The sequence below is a fragment of the Ornithorhynchus anatinus genome, chromosome 17, assembly GCF_004115215.2.
Source record: "Ornithorhynchus anatinus isolate Pmale09 chromosome 17, mOrnAna1.pri.v4, whole genome shotgun sequence".
Lineage (NCBI taxonomy): Eukaryota > Metazoa > Chordata > Mammalia > Monotremata > Ornithorhynchidae > Ornithorhynchus > Ornithorhynchus anatinus.
The window spans coordinates 17,567,678-17,595,535 of NC_041744.1; the positions used below are offsets into that span (position 1 = coordinate 17,567,678).

Sequence of the window (27,858 nt, forward strand, 5' to 3'; positions counted from 1 at the left end):
AGCTGCCCAGCTGGTTTTTATACAGGTAATTTGGGTTCCGGAGGGTTCTTCCTTTTACTAGTGGGGTCTGTAACTGCGTGAACGAGGTCCCGGTTCTTAATCACCCCAGTGGCTTACTTCAGGTAGCAAAGATTAGGATAATTCACTCCGGGGCACTTGGTTACTTTGGACATTTTCATTTTACTTTTCTCTTACAAGGGAATTAAAAGCACGGGCCCTAGAGAGGTTGAAAGTTTGAGCGGGAGGAAGGAGACCGTGGTGAGTGGCAAGGAGCCCAAACTGGTTCCTTTCCTTGAGAAGGAGCGCGGGCTTAGTGGGTGGAGCATGGGCCTTGGAGTCAGGCGGACCTGGGTTCTAATCCTGATTCCGCCACTTATAATAATGTTGGTATTTGTTAAGCGCTTACTATGTGCCGAGCACTGTTCTAAGCGCTGGATTCTGCTGTGTGCCCTTGGGGAGGTCACCGTAAAACCTATAGAGCAAGCTCCTTGTGGGCGGGAATATGATCGACTGATTTCACCTCTCTGGGCCTCACTTACCTCTCCTATAAAATGGGGATTAAGACTATGAGCCATGTGGGGCAGGGATTGGGTCCAACCTCACTAGCTTGTATCGGGCCCAGCGGTTGGTAGAGTGCCCGGCAGACAGTAAGCACTTAACATATACCCTTAAAGAATAAATAAATATCTCTCAATTGAGCAACGGCCATCACTTCTGAGCCACGCGGCCTCTGTCGGCCACCCAAAGCCATGGGAGGAAAGTGGCACCGTCGAGGGGTCGTGACCGATTTGGATCTGCCCGGAATGCTGCTCCTCCGTATTTTCTGATATGCCCAATTTCACTGCCACGCTTTTCACAGAAGATGGGAGAATTGCCATCCGGTGATTTCCCAAATACGGACCGTGGAGGCTTGAGAGCTGGCCAAAAAGTTCAGGCAAACTTGCTGAAAACCCCCAAATCCCACAGCAGCCAAGCTTTCAGGGTTGGCGAATTTATCCACTGTGGACCAGGTAAGTAGGTTCTACAGCGGAACTCAGTGACCAAGGAGATACCTACACTCTCCCTCTGTCTTCTCTGGTCGGCAAACTGCTCCAATAAGGCCAAAACCAAGAACAAATGTAAGGAGCTTTAGGTTAGCCCTGGCGCTCCTGGAGAAAATGATGGAATTTCGCCTAAAACTTGCCCCCAAAGTACAGATCGGTGGAAAAAAATATCAAAAAAAGGTGAATGACTTTGCCATTTTACTCTATTGCAGGCCCAAGTTTTCCATTTTCAAGTTATCAGCTGTTCAGGTTTCAGAACACTCGATTTAATTTATTAAAGTTTGAATTAGCAAACCTTGGGCCAACTGTCTTTTGCTTCGAAAGGCCCGGAATTAAGTGCCCACTGTTCTCCTTTAGCGTGCCTCACTTTCCTTTAGGTCTGCTTTTCCTGCTCCCCGGTTCTTCTGAACAGTAAGGTTTTCCTGGGCGTTGCAACACTTAACTGAGCGGAAAAGTTCCCAAAACGTCTCTCCTCCCTTCAAAGGAACCTAGGCGTTCAAGACCCTACGCGCCTGAAGCCAGTGATCAGGATGCCAAAAGGGAAGCCTGGTTCCCCTCTCTAGACGGTAAGCTCGTTGTGGGCAGGGAATGTGTCTGTTTATTGTTATACTGTATTCTCGCAAGCGCTTAGTACAGTGCTCTGCACACAATAAGCACTCAATAAATACGAACTGACGGACTGCGGACCTCCTGGGGCCCCGGGCCCAGGTGTCCGGCCGTGGCTCAGCTTCGGATGCCGTGGCACAGCGGTGCCCCGAACCCTGAAGTCCACCGGGGGTCACGGTGGGAGGTGTCTGTCTCCCCCTCTAGACTGTAAGCTTGCTGTGAGCAGGGAATGTGTCTGCTATATTGGGCTTTTGCGAGCGCTCAGTAGACTGCTCTGCACACTGTAAGCGCTCAAATACCAATGATGGATCGGGGGGCTTCATGCTCGTCCTCTAACCTGTAAGTTCGTCGTGGGCGGGGAATATCCGTGTTACACTGGTATACTGCACTCTCCCAAGCGCTTAGTACGGTGCTCTGCACACAGTAAGCGCTCAATAAATATGATGGAATGAAGCAATGAATGAGCGCCTCATTTTCAAGTGGCAGCAGATGTGGGATGAGGGAAAGTCCAGCTCTGGGGACCCGTGGGGAGCTTAGCATTCAACCACTCCGACTGGGAAAAGGAGTCCTGCTTTTCTGGGTGTGTGCAGCAAGTGTGTGTTAGACACGCTTTCTCTAGTTAACATCCGCTCATTCCAACGGGGGAGCGTTTGGAGAAAAAAGAAAACACCGAAGGCACCCGCCTTCTAGAAATAAGGGTGTGCGGTTTCAAGAATTTCAATCGGCAGATGATACATTTATCCATTAAGGTGACAGGATGCCGTTTACAAAAGCTCCGTTATCTTAAGGACAAAGAAGTCTTCCAGTAGGGAGAAAAACCAAAAAAATGAAGAGAACGCCAATCGTAACTAAGGGAAGTTCTCGGAAATCTTGACACCGGGTCTTTAACGGCAACCAATGGACGTCGAAATGGAAAGTGCAACTAGACGACTACATGGGTGGCGATGCCTCTTAGAGCAATTTAAAAAAACAAAAAACCACAACACACATCTCGGAAGACACGGCAACTCAAAAAGTATGGTATTGACGAGCGTTTCCTGAAATGGGCGAACACATAGAAACCGATCCGGTCCCGGGGGCAATGGTTATCATTTCCAGTCAGAAATCGGAGATGCTCACGTAGCCCTGGACTGAAAGCTCGCTGCGGGCCCGAGCCTGCTACTGTCCCGTGCCCCGATGAAGAGCTCTGCAGCCGGTCAATACTATCGGATCAAGAATGTATTAGGGAGCGGCGCCGGCTCTTTCAGATAGGTATTCTTTTAGGTACGTCTTTTTTTAAATTATAGCTCGATCATTAAATGATATTACAGACTATTTATTTATATTTCTGTCTGTCTCCCCCCAGAGCACGTCACGGGCAGGGAAGGTGTGTGCTAACTCTGTGGTGGCGTGCTCCCCCGAGCGCTTAGTACAGCGCTCCGCACATAGTAAGCGCTCAATAAATGCCACCGGTCAGCCCTTAACGGCACGTGTCCCGGGACCCCCGGCTTTCGACGAGCCCGCCCGGTGGACGGGACGTGAGTCGGCCTATTCTGAGATAAAGAGAGGACACCACACCGGCCCCGGACTTTCTCATTAGACTCATTCCCTGAAGCAAGTCGGCAAGTTTAAAAAGCAGACCCGCTCTCAGAGCTGGGGGAAATCCAGCCGGAGAAGCAATAGAACGTCTTTCGGCTGAACGGTGCCATTTCAAGGATCGACACTACTGCCGGGAGGGAAGCGATGAGGATGAAGAAACAGCTCCCGCGACCGCTCTAACCCCGAAAGCCGCCGAGCCGATAAATGTATCTCTGGCCGGGTGGGAAGCGCGCTAAGCGGCCCTAGCTTGGTTTTTACGGAAAAGGGATTAAGGTTTGAGCATTCTTACCTTTTCGCTGAAACACTCAAGCAAGTCTTGGACATACCCTCGCATTTCTTGCAAAAATCTGTACCGTTCACCGATCCCCCCAGAAGACCCTTCCAGCCGCTCAATGGTCCGGGTAGAGTCCGCTCGGCTTTGCTCGTGCTTTTCGTACTGCTGCCGGTTTGCTCGGTGGACTTCTTTCATCGAGTCCAACCTTAGACACAGGGAAGCATAGAGAAGAGCCCGTTTACACCCCAGAGCCGGTGAGGTCGGGACTCTAGCAACATCACGTCACTCGGCAAGTTCTCGCCTCTGCCGACAAGACGGGACCCGATCTTAAAACGCACCGGTCCTCGGGGCTGCCGTCTGTCTTTTCGGGCAGAGTTACGCGGCAGCTAACCAAAACACCTCCCCGTTAGGGTCTGCATTGTTTCTTTTGGGGCGGCGGGCAGGGAGGGGGCCTGGGGGACACACAGGACTACAAACACTGATTCAGTGTCCCAAAGGTGCCCGTTCAGATCTCTCTTCAACAAGCTCAAATGGTGACACATTTCTAACATTTCGGCCGAGGGTCCACGCTACGACGTCATCTTCCGCCTAGGGTTGCGCCGACGGGCCAGGGCGGGATTCTCCATCGCCGAACTCTGCCTCTGCTTCCCCCACGCTACGTGGGGCCCGAGGGACAGAAACCTAGGAGACGGGTCTTCGAGGGGGCTGGTCGGCCCTACCTGTCTTTAAGCTGTTTCTTTACCAAATCAATAGTAACAGGAGTCATCTCATTACTGGGACTTTTGAAAGGGACCGAATTATCTGTTTTGGGCGATTTGGCTTCCGACGATCCGAAGGCGCCGTAAGCGTAAGGGATGGCGAAAGACGAGCCGTAAGGCATCGCCTGGTACGAGTTCTGGTAGTACGCGCTCACTTCGGCAGGCTGACTCGCTTGGACCTGGCAGACAAGGGAGAGAATACGTAAACGCCCAGAACCGGGATGACCGCGGAACTGATCGACGCTTCCTGTGGGTGCCCGAGCACTCGCTGAGAGATCTTCGACCACGTCGGACACGGTTCCAGTCCTACCAGGGCTTCGATATCGAAGAGGGAGGCGAGGGGGCCTTACCGAGAAGCAGCGGTGCCTAGAGGACTGAGCCCGGGCCTGGGAGTCGCACGGACCTGGGTTCTAATCCCGGCTCTGCCACTTGTCTGCTCTGTGACCCTTCATTCATTCGATCGTATTTATTGAGCACTTACGAGCGCGGTACTAAGCGCTTGGAATGTACAATTTGGCAACTTTCCTTCTCTGTGCCTCAGTTACTTCATCTGTAAAACGAGGACTGAGACTGTGAACCCCATGTGGGACAGGGACTGTATCCAGCGACCCCATGTATCAACCCCAGCACTGAGTACAGTGCCTGGCACATAGTAAGTGTTTAACGAACTCCACAGTTATTATTACTATTACTGTAAACCCCGCCTGAGACAGGGACCGTATCCAAGCTCATTAGCTTGTATCTAGCCCTGCGCTTAGTACGGTGCCTGGCATATAGTGAATGCTCAACATATTCCCCCAAAAAAGAGAGAGAGAGAGAAAAACAGGGCTGGGAGAAGTTAAATGACTTTCCCAAGCAGGCCACTGGTGAAGCTAGGACTAGAACTGGGTCTCCTGGTTGCCAGTCACACATTCTTCCACACTGCCGCTCCATGAAATGTGGCCGGCACTTAACCTTTTGGGCCATCATCTTTCGGAACCAATTTAATCGCCAATTAAAGCCAAAAAGAAAGGTCCTCGGCCCCACCACAGTCGGGGCCCAACTGAGAATGGTGGGGACCCACTTTCAAATCCACTTCCGCCCAGCCCTAACGGCTTGTCCAAGGAAAGCACCAGCGAACTTGTAAAACAGCTACGACAGGATACGAAACGATCCCAAGGTCAGGCTAATCGCCACTGACCCAAAACAATTCCGTGTTGGCAAAACAGCACAGAGTACTTGTAATTTCTAGTTTGTATGCCTAACAGAAGGACAGACGACCTGGGCTGGCGGTCCAATGTCACGCACCATAACTTGAGCCTCCTTGACATTTCAGGTCAAAGCGCCATTTGGCCGGAAAGGCGTGGAGTGGCCTCGGCCAACTCGATCCTGTGCCTTGCCTGGTCGTCACCACCCTTCTGGTCTGAAAGGGAGCCCTCGAAGAAAAGACCGTCTTAACCTCAAATATTTCTCTGGAAACGTCCTAAGCCTCAATTTTTAATACAACTGACCTAACGCCTCATGAGATGGCAATCTATTGAAAGCAAGCTTTAAAAAAGGGCACCCGAAATGTTCCGCCCAAAACTTCTCCAACACTTGCCTGAGGTATGTTGATTCCTTTTCTTATCTGCTCCTGTTCCCACCGACTGAGTTCTTCATCCTGCTCGCCGGCGACTAAAGCTTCGTCATCACTCCCCTCGATCCCTGTCAGACGTGAAGGACCAAGGGAAGGAGGGAGGGAGGCCGCATTATTTCACGTTAGCCTAGAAACCCGGGGAAGAAGGATCACCACTCCCTTCTGGGTTTGCCCCGCTCTAGGTGGGCAGATGGGATTTAGGTTCGCCGGGCCCTCGGGAAATTCTGCCCACCTTTCACCCTGGGTCAGTGACTCCATTTTACCGGATGTGATCGACGTACGAAGAGACAAGGCCAGAGGAAGGCAGTACGGAACGGCACGAGCCCGTGTTGCCCCCTATTTCCTTCAGGGCATTCTGTTCCAGGGTCAGAGTTGGAGAGAAGCAGAACCACCCCCCAGTCTCTTGTACACCCCACACTCTAACCCCTGCCCGACACTATGCTTCCCAGAAGGCTTTAGCCATCGGCCCTCCCTCCCCCAATTCAATCAGTCCAGGGGTATTTACTGAGCGCTTAATGCGTGCAGAGAACTGTATTCAGAGGTTGGGAGAGTAAAATACTCAGACTTGGCGGACATGTTCACTGGCCACACGGACCTCACAGTCTAGTTGGGGAGACACACGTCAAACTATGATGGGTACGTCCGTAAGTGCCGTGGGGCTGAGGGTGGGGTGAATATCAAGTAATTAAGGGGGACCCATCCAAGCGCAGAGATGACAAAGAAGGGAGAGGGAGTAGGGGAAATGAGAGCTTATCTGGGGAAAGCCCACGGAGAGACGGTTTCAATGAAGGTATGGTCAGATCATGTTTTCAGAAGAGGTGGTTCTCAAGGATTGGCCTCTTCCCCAAAGAGCAGAGAGTTAGGAGAAGAACCAGGAAAGGACAGTTTCAATGAAGGTACGGTCAGATCATGCTTTCAGAAGAGGTGGTTCTCAAGGATTGGCCTCTTCCTCTTCACCCCTACCACCAATGCCGGTCCAGACATCCTGACGCGTAGGATTCCCTGCCTCCAGCCTCTCCCCTCTCCAGTCCATACTTAGCTTTGCTGCCCAGGTGCTTTTTCTCCAATATTCCTCTGTCCGTGTCGCCTCTAAACTCCCAGCGGCTGACGTTTCCTCTCCTGACCAGTGGCTTTGAGTCAGCTCTCCCCCAGCTCCTCTCCCACTACACCCCAACTCACTCCTTCCTCTCCTCTCCGGCCAATTTATTCAACGGGCCTTGTTGCCAGCTCTCTCACAACCTCCCTTCCTGCCTGAAATCCCCTCCCTCTTCATTCGGTAGGCCATTGCTCTCTCCTCCTTCAAGGTTCTTCTGAAAGCCCACCTCCTCCAGGAGGCCTTCCCTCATTAATCTTTCATCACCCCACGGGTGCAACTTCTATGGCATCACCTAAGCACTGGGGTACTCACGCCTTTCCTCCCAGCGCTTCACAGACACATCTCTTCATATTCTCTTGCTTCCCCCAGTCTGTACTTGACATGAATACCCGTTCCCACGTCGTGCCACCCCGTACGCCTAAGTCTGTACTTGACATGAATACCCGTTCCCACGTCGTGCCACCCCGTACGCCTATGACGGCAGGGATCCTGAGTGCTAATTCCGTTGGACTCTCCCAATGGCTCAGGACAGTGTCCTGCACAGAGTAAGCCCTTAATAAATACCTCTGACCGATCTTACGTCTTCTTGCTCCCTCCACAGCCCGGCCAAATAAAACATTTTACCTATTTCCTCGGCGATCTTCTGCCTCTGCGACTTTTCTTTTACAGAAAAAACGATTCGCCGCTTCTCGTCGTCATCCTCATCATCACTGGCGTCGTTTTCATCCTCTCGGACGAGGCGGCCTTTACCGGCCTCATTCTCGTGGGGTGTGAAGTCGCCCAGCTCCCGGGCCAACTGACGCTTTTTCCTCGCCGCGTGAATGAACGCCGCATCTGGGATTTCTCCTGGAAACCAAACAGAGTCGTCGGAGTATCTGTTAAAAGGGTCGGACGGCCAACCCGCTCGAGGGAGGACCGGCCTGCCGGACCTTCCGACCGCAGGAGGGGAAGATCCCCGCTCTCCCTATCCCTTAGACTGCGAGGCCAGTGTAGATCTCATCTTCCTGCAGACAGCGGCGTTCAGCACAGTGGAGGGTCAGAAGGAAGACTGAATAAAAACCGCAACCGGGCTAGGGAGCAGAGTAGGGGCCAGGGAGGAGCGGTGCGGCCTCTTTCCCGTCACCCTCTGTGCTTTCTTAATGGGGTGTGCTGAGTGCTCTTCCTCAGACAGAGGAACGGTCCAGTCTACCGGAGGCTGACCGGGGTCTGGCCCTCGGGGAACTCGCTACCGCGCTTGGCTCGGGGGGGTACACACACCTGGACGGAGGACGTTCAGGGAAGACAAAGCGCTGGAAAAAGCTCCTCCGGTTTTTGGTTTTTCTTCCTCCTTCTCGCTTTCCACCTCCATCTCCTCTTCGCCATGTTCGCTGGCTCCGGCCCCATCTTCTTGACTAGAGTCCTTAACGTGCCCTGCTTTGGTCAGAGGCGGTTCGGCTGAAATAATTTCAAAAACCTCACCGTGAGCGATCTACCTGGGAGAAGTCTGCATTTGAAATACCGACCCCAAATAATTTCAAAAACCTCACCGTGAGCGATCTACCTGGGAGAAGTCTGCATTTGAAACCCCGACCCCAAACGAACGCCTTAGAGAAGCATGACCCGTGTGCTTTACGTTCTGAGCTGGCTGACGTTTCTATTTCGGGTCAAAACTAGTTACGGATCTACGGAGTTGGAAGGCACGTTGCCGGGTTCAAGAAATTTCCTACTGGAAAAACTGTCTGAATAACCCCGCCTGGTCAAACGACAGCTGCGTCTCACAAGTGAGGCTAGAAAGGCTGGGTTCCAGAAAGGGATGATCTCCAAGTATTTACATTTCAAATCTTGTAAACGATGAAATGACTAAAGCGTCCGGGATGCAGGGGCATGGTTTCCATAAGGACAGAAGGGTCTGATGCTTCGGGTTGGTGTTTTTTTTTTTTAATATTACTCAAGCCACCCCTGTTGACCGGAGAGAGGGAGGCGGGGGAAGCAGAATGGGTTAATGGAGGAAAGGTTGAGGTGTTGTGATGGTACACAATTTGGGGGAGGTAGCCACGATCACAATGCTTTCTATTTGAGGAGTGTCTGCCTGACCCAACGGCTCCAGGGAAACACTTTCAACTGCTCCATACTCTGATACTTACAGTCAGGCAGCGAATTGAGGTCTGTCTTAACCTTCGATTTTTCAAGATCTTCTTTATATTCTTTCTTCAGCAGCTTTACTATCTTTTTGCTATAACTTGATTTCTTCACTTTAAAAACCTCTTCAGCTTCTTCAGAAAGAAAAAAAAAAAAAAACAAGAACGGGTAAGGCCGGGGCGTGTAAGGACGGGGTCAATCTGTTCACCGAAATAAATATTTACTCTGCCCAACTTACCCGGGTCAAATATAACAACAAAATGTTTTTTGCGGTTTTATGTCGCAGCCATGGAAGCCCTTAAACCCAGGCAAATGATTTCAAATCGATCTTGCGACTAGACTGAAATTTCACTGTCGGGTAAGTGTTCCTTCAGGGACCGGGTGAACAATCCTCGGCTCTTTCAACCTCCATCTTTCTGTCACCAAATCTTTCCTCCTTCCCTCACAACACTTTCAGAATCCACCCCTTCCTCTCTATCGCAGAAGGGCACCACGCTGATCCAAGCCCTAGTCATAATATCTCACCTCCACGCCTCCATCAGCCTCCTCCCTGACCTCCCTGCCTCACCCCTCTCCGGTCCACATTTGACTCTGCTGCCCGGGATCGTCTTTCTAAAATAAAGTTCGGCATACGTCTCCCCGCTCCCAAAAAACTCTAATGGTCGCCCGTCGCCAGATCAAGCAAAAACTCCTGACCACTGGTTTTAAGGCAGGCAGCCCTCTCCCTCCACTGCTGCTACTATTAAGGTATTTGCGTTTACTGTGTGCCGGGCACTGTACTAAGCGCGGGATAGACCCGAGCAGAGCGGGTTGGATAGAGTCTCTGTCCCACATGGGGCTCACAGAAATTAAGTGACTTACCCAAGGTCACCCGGCAGACCGGTGGCAGAGCCGGCATTAAAACCCAAGTCCTTCTGACTCCCGGACCCTCGCTGCTTCTCTAGCCTTCCTCCTTATCCTTCCTCCTCTCCGACCACCCCCCAAATCAAACACTGCTCTTCCTCTCAAGCCAACCTTCTCCCTGGGCCTCCCTCAGCTCTCACCACCGACCCCTCGCTCACGCCCTCCCTCCTGCCTCCACCTCCTCCCTTGTCACGTCAGGCAGACCACGGCTTTCCCCCATCTTCAACGCCCTTCTGACAGGACAACACCTCTAGGAGGTCTTCCCAGATTAATCCCTCAGTGCTAACCCCATTATCCCCACTCCTGTCGTCTCAGCATCACTTAAGCCCCCGGGCACTCCAACCCCCGTCACCCGTATCACTTACGAAAATAAATTTCCTCGATTATTTCTTCCTAACTGCAATTGATTTTAGTGTCCCTCTCCCGTGTTCAACTGTAAAAGCCCGGAAAGCAGGGATCACGTCCACTAAAGGTATCGTTCTCTTGAAACACTTCTTGACACCCAGTTCGAGCTCAAAAAATACCGACGGCCGAATAGATGAAAACTGGCCTTTCCATAATAATAATAATAAAAAAAAAAATATATTTGTTAAGCGCTTACTATGTTCCCAGCACTGTTCGGAGAGAGGAGAAAATTAAATCAGGTCGGACACAGAACCTCTCCCACACCAGACTCGCATGCGAAATAGGAGGGGGAACAGTAACTGAACCTCCATTTTACAACAGAGGAAACCACGGTACGGAGAAGTTGGGCGATTTATCCAAGGTCTCACAGCAGGCAAGTGGCGGAGCTGGAATTAGAAACCCAGGTCCTCTGACTCCCGGGCCCGGGATCTTTCCACCAGGCCACTCGCCTTTAAGCACCTTATCCAGAAAATAGGCGAGTATAAGATAAAGACATAAACAGTCGGGCGATGCGATTTTTCCAACTAGGAGCCCTACCGAAACTGAAGTTTCGAACAAAGGGATTATCCAAAATCCAAATTAGTCGCTTGTTAAGTCGGTCCCTGCCTATCCCAGACAATTAATATATATATGCTTACTAAATCCAGAACGACAGGTCCGAGGGCTCTCGCCGAAGGTTTCACGATGTAGGTTCCAGAGAAGAGGAAATAGTCCTTTACACGGTGGAGGATGACCACACGTGGAAGTTGCTACGACAAGAAGCCGCGGAGGCCGAACGACACAGGGGATTTCGAGAAGCGGCGTGGCCACGTGGATAGAGCTCGGGCCCGGAGGTAAGAAAGACCTGGGTTCAAATCCCCAACCTGCCCCTTGCCTGCTGCGTGACCTGGGCCTCAGTGACCCCCTCGGTAAGATGGGGGTTAAGACAGGGACGGTGTCCAAACTGATCAGCTGGTACCTCCCCAGCGCTTACAACAGTGTCTGACGTTCAGTAAGCGCCTGATACCAATGGGCCCATCATTACTATTATTTAAACTGGCGGTCGGGAGGTACCTAGTGGGTTCCCGAAAGTGAGTTTAGGCGGCCAAGCCCGAAGCACGGGATTAAACGCCCAGAGGGTCGGCTCCCCAAACGCGCTCCCGTTGCCCCCCCGCCCGAGACGGGACGCCGAGGGCGAGGGACCGCCGGCCTGGCCCGGGGAAGGCATTTACGACCCCACGTTCTTCCCTCGGCTTCTGCATCGCGGCCAGGTTCTATTTCTGTTGCCCTACTTCTCCTGGCGGAGTGTGAAATCCCCGGCCGAACTCGCCGCCGCGCACGGGAGGAAATCTTTGCCGAGAAAGAGTCAGAAGGGGCCGTCTCACCGGCCCGCGACCGGGGAATGTCCGCTTTCTCAGAGGCCCCCATTCAGGAAGGGAAGGGCCACTTCTCCGCTTTACTTTCTGCCTCTGGAAACGACTAACCCACCGACTCCACTGCATTCTCCCCAGCAGGACTTTGGTACCTGCTTTACGGGGCCGAGCCCCGGTTTATAGCAAGGGGACTGAGAAAGGGAGAGGGAGAAGAAAGGGCGAGTCCCACCTGCTCAGGTGTAATAATAATAATAATAATGTTGGCATTTTTAAGCGCTTACTATGTGCCGAGCACTGGCTGGGGGAGATACAGGGTCATCGGGTTGTAAGCTACGTGTAAGCAGCCCGCGTAAGCTACGCGAGCGGAGGGCAGGGGTCACTTTCCTCGCTTTGTCCTTCCGGAGAGCCGGGTACGGCTCAGGACGCCCGGGGGGGGGAGGGGGGGGCCCTCAGTCGTCCATGCAATTACTACCACTATTAGCGCGAGAAAGACGGGATGAGGAAAGGACGGAAGAGACGGGGGGAAAAGGGGGTCTTGAGGAGGCACGAGAATTCCACCCGACAAACGCTCCGGCCGCAGAAGGCTCCGACTCCCTCTCTGTACCAGCAAGACGATCGCTCTCTCCCCCTTCGAAGCTTTCCTGAAGGCTCAGTTTCCCCAACTGAGCCCTCATTTCCCCTACTCCCTTTTCAGTGGTATTTACTGAGCGCTCACTATTCGCGGAGCACCGTCCTAAGCCTTCGGGAGAGGACAGTATAACCTAATTAGCGGACACGTTGCCAGCCCCAAACCAACTTAATCTAGAGCTGACCTCGAAGTCTAGACTCTCTCCCTTCCGCCTCGCCCCCGGATCCGCACCCTTCTCCGGAACTCACTCTTCCCAACGTCAGCTACTTGTAGGCAGGGATTGGGTCCACCCTCTGCTGTACTGGACTCTCCCCAGGCGTTCAGTTCGCTGCTCTGCAGGTGGCGAGGCCTCAACAGACGCCGCCCGGCGACTGATTCGGGGCCTCGAGGTTTGTCGCGGGCAGGGGACGTGACTACCGACTCCGTGACGCCGCACGCTCCCAGGCGCTCAGCACAGTGCTCGGCACCCAGTACGCCCTCCCTCCATACGTGTGTTTGATGAATTGAGAGGCTGCAAGCTCGTGGTGGGTAGGGAACGTTTCTACCATCTCTGTGATGCTGTGCCCTCCCAAGCGCTCAGCGGAGCGCTCTGCCTAGAGCAAACGTTCAATAAATTCGACTCCCACCCCGGCTCCGCCGCTCGTCTGCGGTGTGACCCTGGGCAAGCCCTTTCCCTTCTCCGTGCCTCACTTCCCTCATCTGTAAAATGGGGATGAAGACTGAGAGCCCCACGTGGGCCAGGGGGCTGTGTCCAATCTGCTTATCTGGTACCTACCCCAGCGCTTAGTACAGTGCCCGGCACATAGTAAGTGCTTATCATACAGCACAACAATAATAATAATAAAATGGGGATGAAGACTGAGAGCCCCACGTGGGCCAGGGGGCTGTGTCCAATCTGCTTATCTGGTACCTACCCCAGCGCTTAGTACAGTGCCCGGCACATAGTAAGTGCTTATCATACACCATAATAATAATAATAATAATAAAATGGGGATGAAGACGGTGAGCCCCGCATGGGCCAACCTGATTTGCTTGTATCTACCAGCACTCAGTACAGTGCCTGGCACATAATAGGCGCTTCACATATACAATAATAATAATGATGATAAAATGGGGACGAAGACCGTGAGCCCCACGTGGGCCAACCCGACTTGCTCGTCTCTACTCCAGCACTTAGTAGGGTGCCTGGCACATAATGAGCTCTTCACATAACACCAGAACAGTAATAATGATAATGAAATGGGGACGAAGACCGTGAGCTCCGCCTGGGCCAACCTGATTTGCTCGTCTCTACCCCAGCGCTTAGCACGGTGCCTGGCACATAGTAAGCGCTTAACAAATACCATAGCAACAACCACCTCAAAATGGGGACGAAGACTGCCAGCCCCACGTGGGCCAACTTGATCTGCTCCCATCTCCTCCATCGCTTAGTAGACTGCCTGGCACATGGAGAAGCAGCGTGGCTCCGTGGAAAGAGCCCGGGCTCTGGGGTCAGAGGTCGTGGGTTCGAATCCCGGCTCGGCCACTTGTCAGCTGTGTGACCGTGGGCGGGTCCCTTCACTTCTCGGTGCCTCAGTTCCCTCATCTGTAAAATGGGGATGAAGACGGTGAGCCCCACGTGGGACCACCTGATTCCCCTCTGTCTACCCCAGCGCTTAGAACGGTGCTCGGCACATAGTAAGCGCTTAACAAATGCCAGCGTCATTATTATTACACAGTAAGTGCTTAACAAATACCATAACAATAATAATCACAATAAAACGGGATGAAGACTGTCAGCCCCTCGTAGGCCAACCTGATTTGCTCCTATCTCCCCCAACACTTAGTATAGTGCCCGGCACATAGTAAGCGCTGAACAAATACCGTAATAATAACAATTATAATGATGACGCAGTGGGGATGAAGCCCGTCAGCCCCACATGGGCCAACCCCATTTGCTCGTCTCTCCTCCAGCGCTTAGTACGTTGCCCGGCACATAGTAAGCGCCGAACAAATACCCTAACAACAATAATAATGATAATGCAATGGCGATGAAGCCCGTCGGCCCCACGGCGTCCAACCCGATTAGCTCGCCTCTGCTCCACCACTTAGTACGGTGCCTGGCACATAATAAGCTCTTAACGAACACCAAAACAATAATGGTAATAATGAAATGGGGATGAAGACTGTGGGCTCCACGTGGGCCAACCCCATTTGCTCGACTCTACTCCAGCGCTTCGTAGGATGCCTGGCGCATAATAAACCCTTAACAAACACCATAATAATAACGATGATGTAATGGGGATGAAGACCGTGGGCCCCACATGGGCCATCCCCATTCGCTCGTCTCTTCCCCCAGCGCTCAGTACAGTGCCTGGCACATAGTAGGCATTTAACAAACACCATAACAATAACGCAATGGGAATGAAGACCCCCCCCCAGCGTTTAGTACAGTGCCTGTGCCTGGCGCATAATAAGCCCTTAACAAACAGCATAATAATAATAATAATAATAATAATGCAACGGGGATAAAGCCCGTGGGCCCCACATGGGCCCATTTGCCCTTCTTCCCCCAGCGCTTAGCACAGTGCCTGACACATAGTAGGCGCTTAACCAACCCCATAACAATAACGCAATGGGGATGAAGACCGGCCCAGCGTTTAGTACAGTGCCTGGCGCATAATAAGCCCTTAACAAACAGCATAATAATAATAATAATAATAATAATGCAACGGGGATAAAGCCCGTGGGCCCCACATGGGCCCATTTGCCCTTCTCCCCCCAGCGCTTAGCACAGTGCCTGACACATAGTAGGCGCTTAACCAACCCCATAACAATAACGCAATGGGGATGAAGACCGGCCCAGCGCTTAGTACAGTGCCTGGCGCATAATAAGCCCTTAACAAACAGCATAATAATAATAATAATAATAATAATGCAACGGGGATAAAGCCCGTGGGCCCCACATGGGCCCATTTGCCCTTCTCCCCCCAGCGCTTAGCACAGTGCCTGACACATAGTAGGCGCTTAACCAACCCCATAACAATAACGCAATGGGGATGAAGACCGGCCCAGCGCTTAGTACAGTGCCTGGCGCATAATAAGCCCTTAACAAACAGCATAATAATAATAATAATAATAATGCAACAGGGATAAAGCCCGTGGGCCCCACATGGGCCCATTTGCCCTTCTCTCCCCAGCGCTTAGCACAGTGCCTGGAACATAGTAGGCACTTAATAAACACCATAACAATAACGCCATGGGGATGAAGACCGGCCCAGCGTTTAGCACAGTGCCTGCCACATAGTAGGAGCTTAATAAACACCATCCTAATAATAATGCAATGGGGATAAACAAAGTGGGCCCCACCTGGGCCCATTTGTTCGTCCCCCCCCAGCGCTTAGCACAGTGCCTGACACATAGTAGGCGCTTGATAAACACTATCATAATAGTAATGCAATGGAAACAAAGTGGGCCCCACTTTCTCCCCCCAGCGCTTAGCACAGTGCCTGGCACATAGTAAGCGCTTAATATGCACCATCATAACAACAATGCAATGGAGAGAAAGGGGGCTCCACTTTCTCTCCCCAGCGCTTAGCACAGTGCCTGCCACATAGTAGGCGCTTAATACGCACCATCATAACAACAATGCGATGGAGAGAAAGAAAGGGGGCCCCACTTTCTCCCCCCAGCGCTTAGCACAGTGCCTGCCACATGGTAGGCGCTTAATACGCACCATCATAATAACGAGGCAATGGAGAGAAAGAAAGGGGGCTCCACTTTCTCCCCCCAGCGCTTAGCACAGTGCCTGCCACATAGTAGGCGCTTAACAAACACCATCCTAATAACAATGCAATGGGGATAAACAAAGTGGGCCCCACCCGGGCCCATTTGCTCGTCTCCCCCCAGCGCTTAGCACGGTGCCTGCCACATAGTAGGCGCCTAATCAACACCATCCTAACAGTAATGCAATGGAGAGAGAGCAAAGGGTGTCTTCCCCCCTTCCCCCCGCCCCCCCGCGTGTCCCCGGCGCTTGGGGGAGGATGAAGGACCTTCGTCGTCGTCCTGGAAGCTGAGGAGGCTGGTGGGCCTGGGGGCCTCTCTGGGGTCCCGCGGCCTCTTGCGGGGCCTGAGCCCGTTGCCGTGAGGGGGGCAGGGGGCGGGCGGCGGCGGCGGCGTCTGCGGCGTCTGCGGCGGCGTGCGGGCCTCCCCCGGGAGCGGCTCCGCGGACCCCGCGTCCTCCGCCTCGGGGTCGGGGCTGGGGCCGGGCTCCCCGTCCCGCTCCCGCTCCCGCTCCTCCTCCTCCGAGTCGTTCCGCTTGCGCACGTTCACCCGCCGCACCTTGCGGAACATCCCGCCGCCGCGGCCGCCCGGGCCCACACCGGAAGCCGGCCGGCTGCGCAGGCGCGCCCGCCGCGCGCCCGGGCGCTTCCGGGAGGGCCGCTCCCTCCCGCCGCGCTCGGCGCCCCCTGGCGGCGCGGAGGGCCGACGGGCCTCTCTCTCTCGCCCCCCGTCACGTGACGCCGGCGGCGCCTGCGCAGTCCCGCCCCGGCCCACCGAGGGCCGCTCCCTCCCGCCGCGCTCGGCGCCCCCTGGCGGCGCGGAGGGCCGACGGGCCCCTCTCTCTCTCTCTCTCTCTCTCTCTCTCTCTCTCTCTCTCTCTCTCTCTCTCCCGTCACGTGACGCCGGCGGCGCCTGCGCAGTCCCGCCCCGGCCCACCGAGGGCCGCTCCCTCCCGCCGCGCTCGGCGCCCCCTGGCGGCGCGGAGGGCCGACGGGCCCCTCTCTCTCTCTCTCTCTCTCTCTCTCTCTCTCTCTCTCTCTCCCGTCACGTGACGCCGGCGGCGCCTGCGCAGTCCCGCCCCGGCCCACCGGGGGCCGCTCCCTCCCGCCGCGCTCGGCGCCCCCTGGCGGCGCGGAGGGCCGACGGGCCTCTCTCGCCCCCCGTCACGTGACGCCGGCGGCGCCTGCGCAGTCCCGCCGTCGCCCCTCTGAGGTCAGGGGAGGCCTCCCCAATAATAATTAATTAACGTTGGTGTTTGTTAAGCACTGTTCTAAGCGCTGGGGTAGCTACAGGGTCACCAGGTGGTCCCACGTGAGGTTCACAGTTAATCCCCATTTGACAGATGAGGTCACTGAGGCCCAGAGAAGTGAAGTGACTCGCCCACAGTCACCCAGCTGACAAGTGGCAGAGCCGGGATTCGAACTCATGACCTCTGACTCCCCAGCCCGGGCTCTTGCCACTGAACCACAGTGCTTCGCAGCCCCCCGTCCCACATGGGGCTCCCAGGCTCAATCCCCATTTTCCAGATGAGACAGGTGAGGCCCAGAGAAGTCAAATGACTTGCCCCAAGTCACCCAGCCGACAAGTGGCGGAGCGGGGATTAGAACCCACAGCCTTCTGACTCCCAGGCCTGGGCCCTATCCATTGTGCCACACTGCTTCTCCTAGGGAAAGAGCAGGAGCCTGGAAGGCAAAGGATTCATTCATTCATTCGAGAGTATTTATTGAGCGCTTACTATGTGCAGAGCACCATACTGAGCGCTTAGAATGTACGATTCGACCTGGGTTCTAATCCTCACGCCGCCCCTGGTCTGTTGGGTGACCTTGGGCGAGTCACTAACAGTAATAGATGTGGTATTTGTTAGACGCTCACTCTGTGCCGTGCACCGTTCCAAGCACTGGAGTATATACAAGTCAAATCAGGTCGGACAGGGGCCCCGGCCCATCTGGGGCTCGTAATCTTAATCCCCACTTTACAGTCGAGGGAACTGAGGCCCGGAGAAGTGAAATGACTTGCCCAAGGTCACCCAGCAGACATGTGGCGGAGCCGGGATCAGAACCCGTGACCGCCTGACTCCCAGTCCGCTGCGCCATGCCGCTTAAGACCGTGAGCCCCATGTGGGACAGGAACTGTGTCCCATCTGATGATCTCGCCTCCACTCCAGCACTCAGTACAGTGTCTGGCACATAGTAAATGCTTAACAAATACCGTAAAAAAAAAAATAGATGTGCAAATTGGCATCACTTGAGCACTAGAGTTCCTACTGCTCCCCGCCTCCATCACAGACCTCACGCATATGTCTTTTTTACTCTTTTGCCTCCTCCTATCTGTAACTGATGTTAATAGTCTGCTTTCCCCACTCGATCGCAAACTTCTGGAGGGCAGAGACGGTGCCGGTCCATTATACTGTTCTCTCCCGAGCGCTTACTACAGGGCTCCGCACACCGAAGATAATAATAATAATAATGTTGGTATTTGTTAAGCGCTTACTATGTGCAGAGCGCTGTTCTAAGTGCTGGGAGAGATACAGGGTGATCAGGTTGTCAGGCTCACAGTCTTCATCCCCATTTTACAGATGAGGCAACTGAGGCCCAGAGAAGTGAAGTGACTTGCCCACGGTCACACAGCTGACGAGTGGCAGATCCGGGATTCGAACCCATGGCCTCTGACTCCCAAGCCCGGGATCTTTCCACCGAGCCACGCTGCTTTCAATGACATATACCGAGCTCTGACTGTTTCCCAAGCCTAGTACTAAGCGCGCGGGTGGGAGGACACAACACAACAGAGTTGAGAGACAAGATTCCTGCCCTCAAGGGACTTAGCGTCTCATCGGGGAGACAGATATTAAAATAAATGAATAAAGGGTAAATACAATCGGTCGCTTGACCGGAGGGTCTCGTTTTCTCAACTCTCTCTCGGGCGGTGAGCCTCCGCGGAAAAAGGGACTCTATCCCATCGGATCGGCTCGTTTCTCCCACACGGTGCTTGGCACGCAATAAGTGCTTAATAAAAACCATCGTCATTAATAATAATAAATATTATGTTACTATCATGTCTTTAAGAAAGTCACTTCCAGTTGTGATCAGGGCATGCCAGAACACAGGGTCGTTTCACCAGAAAGCAGACGCTAGACTGTGAGCTCGTCGTGGGCAGGGAACGTGTCTGTTTATTGTTTTGTCGCACTCTCCCAAGCGCCCGGGACAATGTTCCGCACACAGTAAGCGCTCAATAAATACGGTTGAATGAATGAATGACTCTAAGGCCGCAGGCCCGGGGCTCTCGTAAACTCCCCGGGCTGAGCGGGTCGTTTGAGGAGGAGAAGGGGAACCGCCCCATAGACGAACCCGCCCGGTCTCCCTCCGCGGAACGGGATCTCTCCGTCACCGCACAGTCCGACCGGACGGACTCCCGCGGGGGGCGACGGCGATTTTGCGGGTCCGAGGGGGCCACTCCCACGGGGTCTCGTGGGCCTCCGAGAAGCCGAGCGACCTGAGCAGAAACCCCCAGCTCAGTAAATGAAGGTGATCACGTAACTTCGGTCGCTCGGCTCGGAGAGCGCCTTCAGGTAAGGAAGGTGAGGAAAGGAGCCGGGGATGCCAGCGACGTTTTCGACGCTGTACGATTTCAAGGACGAGTTCCCGTTGAACAGAGCCGTGTCCAGGAAGGAAATGTAGGAGGGCCTTCTCCTCTCTCTCGGCTGGTCGCCTTCCGCGATGCGGTCGCCGCTGCCGTGGATCAGCAGGCTCTGTTCCGGGAGCCGCCGGGGACCGGCCGACACGCGGAGGCTTCGAAGGCCCCGGATGGCCAGGAACTCCGCCGGGAGGGTGGACGGGCCGCACAGGGAGAGCTTCAGGTCCCGCACCGCCGTGAGATTCAGCAGCGCCGCCAACAGAGTGGCGTCGGTGAACCAGATGGTCAGGCCGCTGCTGTAGCTGGCCGGGCCCGCGGCCGACGGGAAGACCGTCCGGCAGGAGCACAGCAGGTTGGCCAGGCCGTAGTCACAGTCCCGGACGGCCACGGGGCAGCTGCAGTTGCGGACGGTGTCCTCCCTGGTGAAGATCAGCGTGCCGTTTCCCGGACCGTGGGCCCGGCCGCTCCCGAAGAAGCTGAGGAGGAGCAGGAGCAGGAGCAGGAGGAGGAGAAGGAGGGAATTGGCGGGACGGGCCATGGGTTCTATCGGCGGGGAAAAGGGCAGGCCCCTGAGCATCACCTGGGAGAACACAGAGAGCTGCATTAATTGAGCCTGTCTGCCGTGCGACCTTGGCAAAAGTCACCTCACTTCTCGGGCTTCAGTTCTGTAAAATGGGGATCAGGACTGGAAGCCCCCTGTGGGATAGCGACGGTGTCCCACTTGATTAGCTTCTATCCACCCCAACGCTTAGAAGAGTGCCTCACACATAGTGAGCGCTTAACCAATGCCGTTAAAAAAAAAAAACGGGGACTCGGGAAGGAGTGTGGGGACACGGGGACCTATTCCTCTCTCTCCCCATGGGCTCCTCCGAAAAACTGTGTTGGCCTTCCACGCCGTGGGCAAAGCTCTCCCCGGACCCCAGCGGCAGGGCAGCTCCGCAGCGTGACCCGCCGTGCCCGGATGGTCTGGGGACGGGGCCGTCCCAACCCTCCCTCCCCCGCAGGTCCCGGAGGTCGAGGTGGAGCGATGATGGGAAGGACTTTTCTCCAGCCGATGGTGGGAAGGACTTTTCTCCAGCCGTTTGCCCTCCCTCAGGGCCCTCGGTTTCCGCGCCGGGCAAAGTCACAGTCGGGCGGGGAAGGGGCTCGGAGAACCAGTGACGCGGGCTCCGCCCTGTCCTTCCGAGGGCGCGGTTTTGGAATTCCGCGGTGCCAGACAGGGAAGGGGATGGGGCCTGGGAGATAAAATGTGCTCACGCACGTGCCTCTAAATTATACTATGTAATTTATTTATTTATATTAATGTCTCTCTCTCTCCCCGTCTAGACTGTAAGCTCTTCGGGGGCAGGGAACGTGTCTGCCAACTGTGTTGCACTGTACGCTTTGAAGGGCTTAGTACAGTGCTCTGCACACGGTAAATACTCAGTAAACACCAATAAATGGGTTCTGATACCAGCTCCGCCACTTGTCTGCTGTGTGACCTTGGGGAAGCCACTTCACTTTGCTGGGCCTCGGTGACCTCATCTGTAAAATGGGGATTGAGATTGTGAGCCCCACGTGGATCAGGGAAGGTGTCCAACCAGATCTGCTTGAATCCACGCCAGCGCTTAGTACAGTGCCTGGCACATAGTTAAGCGCTTAACAAATACCTGTCATTACTTATTATTATTCTCATTACCATCAGTTGACAGATGGGATCAAGGATAGAACAGAGGCTGGGAGTCAGACGGTCATGGGTTCTAATCTCAGCTCTGCCACTTGTCTGCTGGGTCGCCTTGGGCAAATCACTTTACTTCTCTGTGCCTCAGTTCCCTCATCTGTCAAATGGGGATGAAGACTGTGAGCCTCACGTGGGACAACCTGATTACCCTGTATCTACCCCAGCACTTAGAATAGTGCTGTGCGCATAGTAAGCGCTTAACAAATACCAACATTATTGTCATTATTCTCTGTGCCTCAGTTCCCTCATCTGTAAAATGGGGATTGAGGCGGTGAGTCCCGGGGAATGTCACTGTTTATTGTTGTATTGTACTTTCCCAAGAGCTTAGTACAGTGCTTTGCATATAATAATAATAATAATGTTGGTATTTGTTGCAAAGCAATGTTCTAAGCGCTGGGGTAGATAGAGTAAGCACTCCATAAATACAACTGAATGAATGACAGAGACCGTGTCCAATCTGTTTTGCCTGTGTCCACCTCCGAGCTTAGTACAGTGCCTGGCACATAATAAGCACTTAACACATACCACAATTATTATTATTATTATTATTCTTTGCTTCCACAGTGAGCCGCGTTTGGGAGATTACGCCCATCACCCCATTGCTTAGTCTAGTGCCTGGAATATGGTAAGGGCTTAAGAGATACCATAAATCTCCTCGCCTCCCCCCCGACAAAAAAAGCTTATCGTCCCCTCCCAAGCACTTATTACAGTGCTCTGTACCCAGGAAGAGCTCAGTAAATACAGTAAAGCCCATCACACTCCGCTGAGGAACGTCCCAGTGCAAAGATGCCCCGATGCCCAGTCTGTCCTCCCCATTTCCCACACTCCTGGTTGGTCGGTCCCCCCCAACCCCCCAAGCTCTGCTCGGCGACTGCCGGAACTCCCCCGTCCACGGGGGTCAGGGTGCCAATTCGTCCCAGAGTTCCCTCCCAACTGGGATTTCTCAGAGCTTTTTTCCCAGCCAGAGCGTGGGGCTCCGCTCTGGTCCAAACAAGGAGCAAACTCACGTGTTCTTCTCCAGGGGGGCCTTGGGGATTTCTCCCTGGACCACTGGTTGGGCAAGGGCTCCGAGTCTCCTCTCCCGGGCCCAGCCCCGCACGCTCGCTCCCTTCAGCCCTCCTCGGCATGACCCTGAGCCCTCACCGGCCCGTGCGGTTCTCCCTCGGGGCTCTGCCCATCAGGGCCTCGGCTGACCGCTGCCAGATTCTAGATGGGAGGGTTTTCCCCCCGCCGCTCCCCCATTTGGAAATTCCGACCGACCGCGGGGAATCTTTCTCGGCATTTCGGTCAGGTCACCCCGTTCATCTTCCCCCAGGTGACCCCGTTCATCTTCCCCCAGGGTCGCCGTCCTCCACCGGGGGAGACTCGGCCACCTCCCCGGGAACTGCAGGGCCGAAGCATGCTTTCTGGAGGGGCTAGAGGAGCAGCTATCTGACCAGGCGGCTGTAATCCTAGGCCGGGGAGGAGGCTGTGACGGAATTTGTTTCGAAACTGAAATAAGTGAGGTCGGCGTCTCCTCGGGGCTAGGTACCGGTGGACCCCCCCTTCCCGCCTCTTCCCGCCCCTTCCCCCCCCCCCCACATACACAGTCGGAACAGCCTATCCTTCTGCGGCAGAACTGTACTAAAACATGGCAATCTGCCCAGCCCCCAGAAGGGCCAGCGGCCAAAAGGCTCTCTGCTCCTCGCCACGACATTTTCAGTTTACCGCTGTTCCCGCTCTACCTTCCCCAGCTCCAACCTCTTCAGGTCCTTGAAAGAAAAGTTGAGAGGAGTAAGCTCCTTGTGGGCAGGGGCCGAATCGACCTATCCATCTAGAGAAGCAGCGTGGCCTAGTGGAAAGGGCACGGGCCTGGGAGGCAGCGGGATTTGGGTTCCGACCTCGGTTCCCCGACTTGTCTGCTGTGTGACCTTGGGCAAGTCATTTAACTTCTCTGTGCCTCAGTTACCACATCTGAAAAATGGGGATTAAGACCGCGAGTCCCGTGTGGAACATGGACTGCGTTCAACCCGCTTTGCTTGTATCCACTCCACTGCTTAGTCGAGGGCCTGGAATATGGCAAGGGCTCAAGAGATACCATAAATCCCCTCGCTTCCCCCCCGACAAAAAAACCCTACTGGACTGTGCCCTCCCAAGCATTTATTACAGTGCTCTATACCCAGGAAGCGCTCAGTAAATACCACTGACTGATTGATTCTTGAAACCAGGTTTCATTCTGTGTATGGAGTCTAGCGGGCTCTCAACGCACTCGGAATGATGAGCCTGAATTCCCGCCAAGTCCCACAGTGGAGAAATTGGGTTTTCCCCAGTGGGAAGGGTGGGGTGGGGTCGGTGGGTGGGACGGATTGGGCAGTGAGCAGTCCGAACCGAGTGCCCTGAAGTGGACAGAGGAGTGGGAGGGTGGGGTGGAGGGGAAGACACAGAATCCCTGCTCTCAAGGGATTTACAGCCCCGGGGTAAGGATCAACACAGCCTCAAAGTCAATAACGAAAATAATCTCCATACAAATGAGATTACCCCCACCAGAAACGTGCATAATTGACCCAAGCCCTCAGAGGGCAAAAAGGATGAGTAAGTGCTTAGTTCAGAGCTCTGTTTATCCAAGAGTCCAGGTCAGAGTGACACGGCAGAACAAATTAACTGTGGTTTTGATCATCTTATCTTGCCCTAGCATCCAGCTCCAGTCCTGCCTTAGGGCTTCAAATTCCAAAAAATTCCCTGCGGACCCGAATGCTATGTTATGGATGGGAAATTCCCGTGGGAGAATGGTAGGTCTCAAACCTGGGAAGGAACTGGTCTGGTTTTTCTCTGAAGTGTCCACAGACAACAGAATGTGTGTGTTTCCACTGGCTGAGGCCGGCTGAAGTCAAATTGCCATTTTTATTGTTTTCGTCCCATTACTGGAAATGCAAAACTGAAGTCTTCGGTCCTTAATAATCCCCCTTCGCTGCTTCTAAACAATTAGATTCATTTCTTTGTGTTTGCTCATTAATCTGAGTACTCTAATTTGATGACTATTCTCATTACAGTATGTAAGAATTTTATAGAAAGAGCAAGAGAATAAAAACCCTAAATATTTGCCAGGGGAGGGTACAAATTATTACTAATTCCTTTTCAGCCTTTAGAGTAGACTGCCTTTTACAGACCTCCTTCCAAGACAAGTTGGGCCCTATCGGCTCTGTCACTATATAAAACTCTAAAAAATCCGACAAGATTCATCACTCCCTAAAAATAGATTCAGCGTATGCCACTCAGAGGGGTATGATGATAATACAGTGATAGTGGCGATAATAAAAACCGTGGTAACTGTAAAGCGCTTGCTATATGCCAAGAACTGCACTAAGCATTGAGGTAAAGACAAAATAATCAGGTTGGACAGAATCCCCATCCCACAGGGGGCTTGTCGAGCTAGGCCCCAAGTAGTTTTTACACTGCCAACGGTTATGGCTTTGATTTTCATCACCTGCTCCAACAACCTCTTCAGTGATGCAGAGAAGGTCATTACCCAGGGGAAAATGGTTAGGAGAAGCAATCTTTGGGAAGCAAACCTCGACCTCACTAATTCCACAAGATCGCGTGCTAAAGAGCAGCAGTCTGGCCTAGTGGAAAGAGAACACATCGGGGAGTTGGAGGACCCGGCTTCTAATCGCGGCTCTGTGATTCGTTGGCTGGGTGACCTTGGACGTGTCACTTCGCTTCTCTGGGCCTCGGTTCCCTCATCCGTAAAGTGGTGTCCCACGTGGGACACGGACTATGTCCAACCTGATCAGCTTCTGTCTTGCCCAGCGCTTAGTACGGTGCCTGGCCCGTACTCAGTACTTGACAAATACCGTAAAAAAAAAAGACATAAACTCTCCCCATCTTCAAAGCCCTCTTGAATTGACATCTCCAGGAATTTATCTTCCTGGATGCCCCCGCCACAGTCCGTCCCCGCTCTGCGCCACCCAGCCCTTCCAGTCCCGCCCTTCTCCGCTCCTCCTGGTCCTGCACACTGACACCGTCCATCCGACTCCACTCACAGCTCCGGGCTACTGAGGGATGGGTGACCCCAGTGACCTCTGACCTCTGGCTGGCCAACCCTCAGTCTCGTCTTCTTAGGCTAGAAGCAGCAGGTTCTGGGTCACGGGAGGCGAGCCCAGCTGCTTCCTCGATTCCCGGGGGGTCCTGAGACCCTCTAGCTGCCCACATATCCCTGGGAAAGGCCTAGTCCCCGGTCCCCAGCCCCACCCCGGCTCGCCCCCCGACCACCCAGGCCCTTCCGGTAGGCAACTTTCCTCACAGCGGAGATGGAAGAGCCCGATAATGACTCCCGAACAAGCCCAGTCCACTGAGGTTATATTCAGTCCGTGAGTCTATCCAAGAGGAAACATGGGAAAGAGGCCCAGAAACCCTAAAGCAAATAGCAACATCAGGTGAGAGTCGGGAAACCCGTTTCCTGCCAAATCCACATCCCTACGCCACAGAAGTGCGGCAGACGGGATCTGTGCAAGCCTGGGAATGGAAAGATCGGGGGAGGACGACTACGACGGAGTCTCAGGGACCACCTCCTCGGGAGGAGGCAGCCTCAAGCACGCAGCTGGGGGTGGGGGAAGGACAGCGCATTCCAGGAATTCCCGGCAGGAACGAGCGCTCCAAGGTGCACATGCCGTGAAGGAACCGCTGGAGGGTGAACGGGCGAGCAGCTCGGCTCATGATTCACCTTGAGGTTCAAGGCCGTTCTCCTCGTGGTCGTAGCCGGCGGCTCCCCCGGCCACCACCGCTGGGTGGACCGAGGGGCGCGGCTGCTCACGCGACAACCCCCCCCGGGGGGGGTTCTCAGACAATAATAATAAATAATAACGGTGGTATCTGGTAAGCGCTCACAACGCGTCAGGCACTCTTCTAAGCCCTGGGGTAGATACGAGCTAATCGGATTGGACACGGTCCCTGTCCCGCACGGGGCTCACGGCCTTCACCCCCCATTTGACGGATGAGGTAACTGAGGACCAGAAAAGTGAAATGGTTTGCCCACGGTCCCACAGCAGGCAGGCTGCAGAGCCGGGATTAGAACCCGGGTCCTTCTGACTCCCACGTCCGCGCTCTTCCCACTAGGCCGTGTCGCTTCCCGGGAGCCTCTGCTCCCAAATGGTGCCATTTTTTACAAGGGGTGAAGAACTGGACAGAGCACCTACCGAAGGACGGGACAGCAATTAATTCGTCTCTCCACCGAGAGGAGCGGCGGCCACACGTTCATCTCTCTCGTCGGCCGGGGTCTCGGGCCGGAGGACTGACGCCAGTGTTAAAGGCCGGCCCGCCCCACGTGACCTGCGGGAAGGGTTATCGGGTCTGGGTATTTTGACGCCAAAGATAATACCCGGGGGAAGCTCCAAACAGCCCGGGAAGCCAAGCGGCGACTCCTCGGTGTCCCCGAGGGAGGGGGCGGTGAGGGGAATCGCAGAGCTGGGGGCCACCCGGCGAGCGGGACCACGGGCCCCAAAGCGACGGTGTCCCGTACGGTTCCGGAGGGACCGTCTCGCCCAAGAGGGAAGAGGCGGCGGGTACTCACCCGGCAGGGGTTAACCCACGGGGCCCGCGGGTCGCTGCCTCCCGCCTCCGAGGACGCCGTCCGCCGCTGACCCGTGCTCCGGCCGGCCGGCCGGGCAGAGCCAAATGGGCGCTTTGCACTCGCTGCTGTTTGCTGTTTTCAAGAGCTGGCGGGCCTTGCCGTTTCCCTGGCAACCAGGAGGGACGCCCAAGGCCGGCGTCCGGCTGATGACCCGGACGGGCCCCGTCGGCTCCCCGGACCTGGCTCGAGGACTCTGGACTTCGGACTCGGGTAGGCCGCGGAAGAGCTCTGGATGCCGACGCTGCCCCTCCGTCTACCACCGGCGCGGGGGCTGCCTCCGCCGTGCACAGACGAACAACACACCCTCACAAACACCCTCAACGAGACACAGGGACGTCACGGGGACGTTGCTTCGGACCCCCAACCTCGTGCTTCTCCAGGGGAACGCCTCATCCCCCGGACTCCAGAGCCCCGCTAACGGTGGCGGCCTGGGAGTCAGAAGGTCTTGGGTTCCAAACCCAGCACCGCCACTTGTCTGCTTGGGCAAGTCACTTCCCTTCCCTGTGCCTCAGTTCCTTCACCTGTAAAATGGGCATGAAGACTGTGGGTCCCATAAAAATAATAAGTATGGGATTTGTTAAGCGCTGACTGTGTATCAAACACAGTGGCGAGGGATTGTGTCCAACAGGATTAGTTTCTATCTACCCCATGGTTTAGTAGAGTGTACGTCACAAGGTAAGCGCTTAACAAATACCATGACCAAACAAACAAAAAAAAACCACAGACATTTTGGGGCCAGTTTTCTCACCCCCTCCAGACAGGCAG

At 54.5% G+C, this 27,858-nt stretch overlaps 2 protein-coding genes and 1 long non-coding RNA gene across 3 annotated transcripts in view; 1 reads left to right on the top strand and 2 right to left on the bottom strand.

The window, feature by feature from the left end:
- Positions 1-16,743, bottom strand: part of PAXBP1 (PAX3 and PAX7 binding protein 1) — a 31,725-nt gene extending 14,982 nt beyond the window's left edge. Inside the window, exons 1-7 of the mRNA XM_029082383.2 lie at positions 16,408-16,743; positions 9,094-9,222; positions 8,228-8,404; positions 7,595-7,816; positions 5,839-5,942; positions 4,221-4,438; positions 3,517-3,706 (exon numbers count right to left, since the gene is read on the bottom strand). Coding sequence (XP_028938216.1) covers positions 3,517-3,706; positions 4,221-4,438; positions 5,839-5,942; positions 7,595-7,816; positions 8,228-8,404; positions 9,094-9,222; positions 16,408-16,708 — 1,341 coding nt within the window. The 5' untranslated portion in view covers positions 16,709-16,743. The remainder of the gene's footprint in view (positions 1-3,516; positions 3,707-4,220; positions 4,439-5,838; positions 5,943-7,594; positions 7,817-8,227; positions 8,405-9,093; positions 9,223-16,407) is intronic.
- LOC114817857 lies at positions 9,361-18,749 on the top strand. The gene is made up of 3 exons (XR_003765725.2): positions 9,361-9,446; positions 11,044-11,229; positions 18,714-18,749. It is a non-coding gene; the product is annotated as an uncharacterized LOC114817857 (long non-coding RNA).
- Positions 18,750-18,991: 242 nt separating this feature from the next.
- Positions 18,992-27,155, bottom strand: C17H21orf62 (chromosome 17 C21orf62 homolog). Its single transcript, XM_001521228.5, has 2 exons — positions 27,034-27,155; positions 18,992-20,348 (listed from the first exon to the last, which is right to left on the bottom strand). The coding sequence occupies exon 2, from the start codon at positions 20,343-20,345 to the stop codon at positions 19,647-19,649; it is 699 nt and encodes a 232-aa protein (XP_001521278.2). The 5' UTR covers positions 20,346-20,348; positions 27,034-27,155; the 3' UTR covers positions 18,992-19,646.
- Between the last annotated feature and the right edge of the window lie 703 nt (positions 27,156-27,858).

Bases quoted from the DNA above. Each gene is read 5' to 3' on its own strand.
- C17H21orf62 (XM_001521228.5), bottom strand. From the start codon at position 20,345: ATGCTCAGGGGCCTGCCCTTTTCCCCGCCGATAGAACCCATGGCCCGT.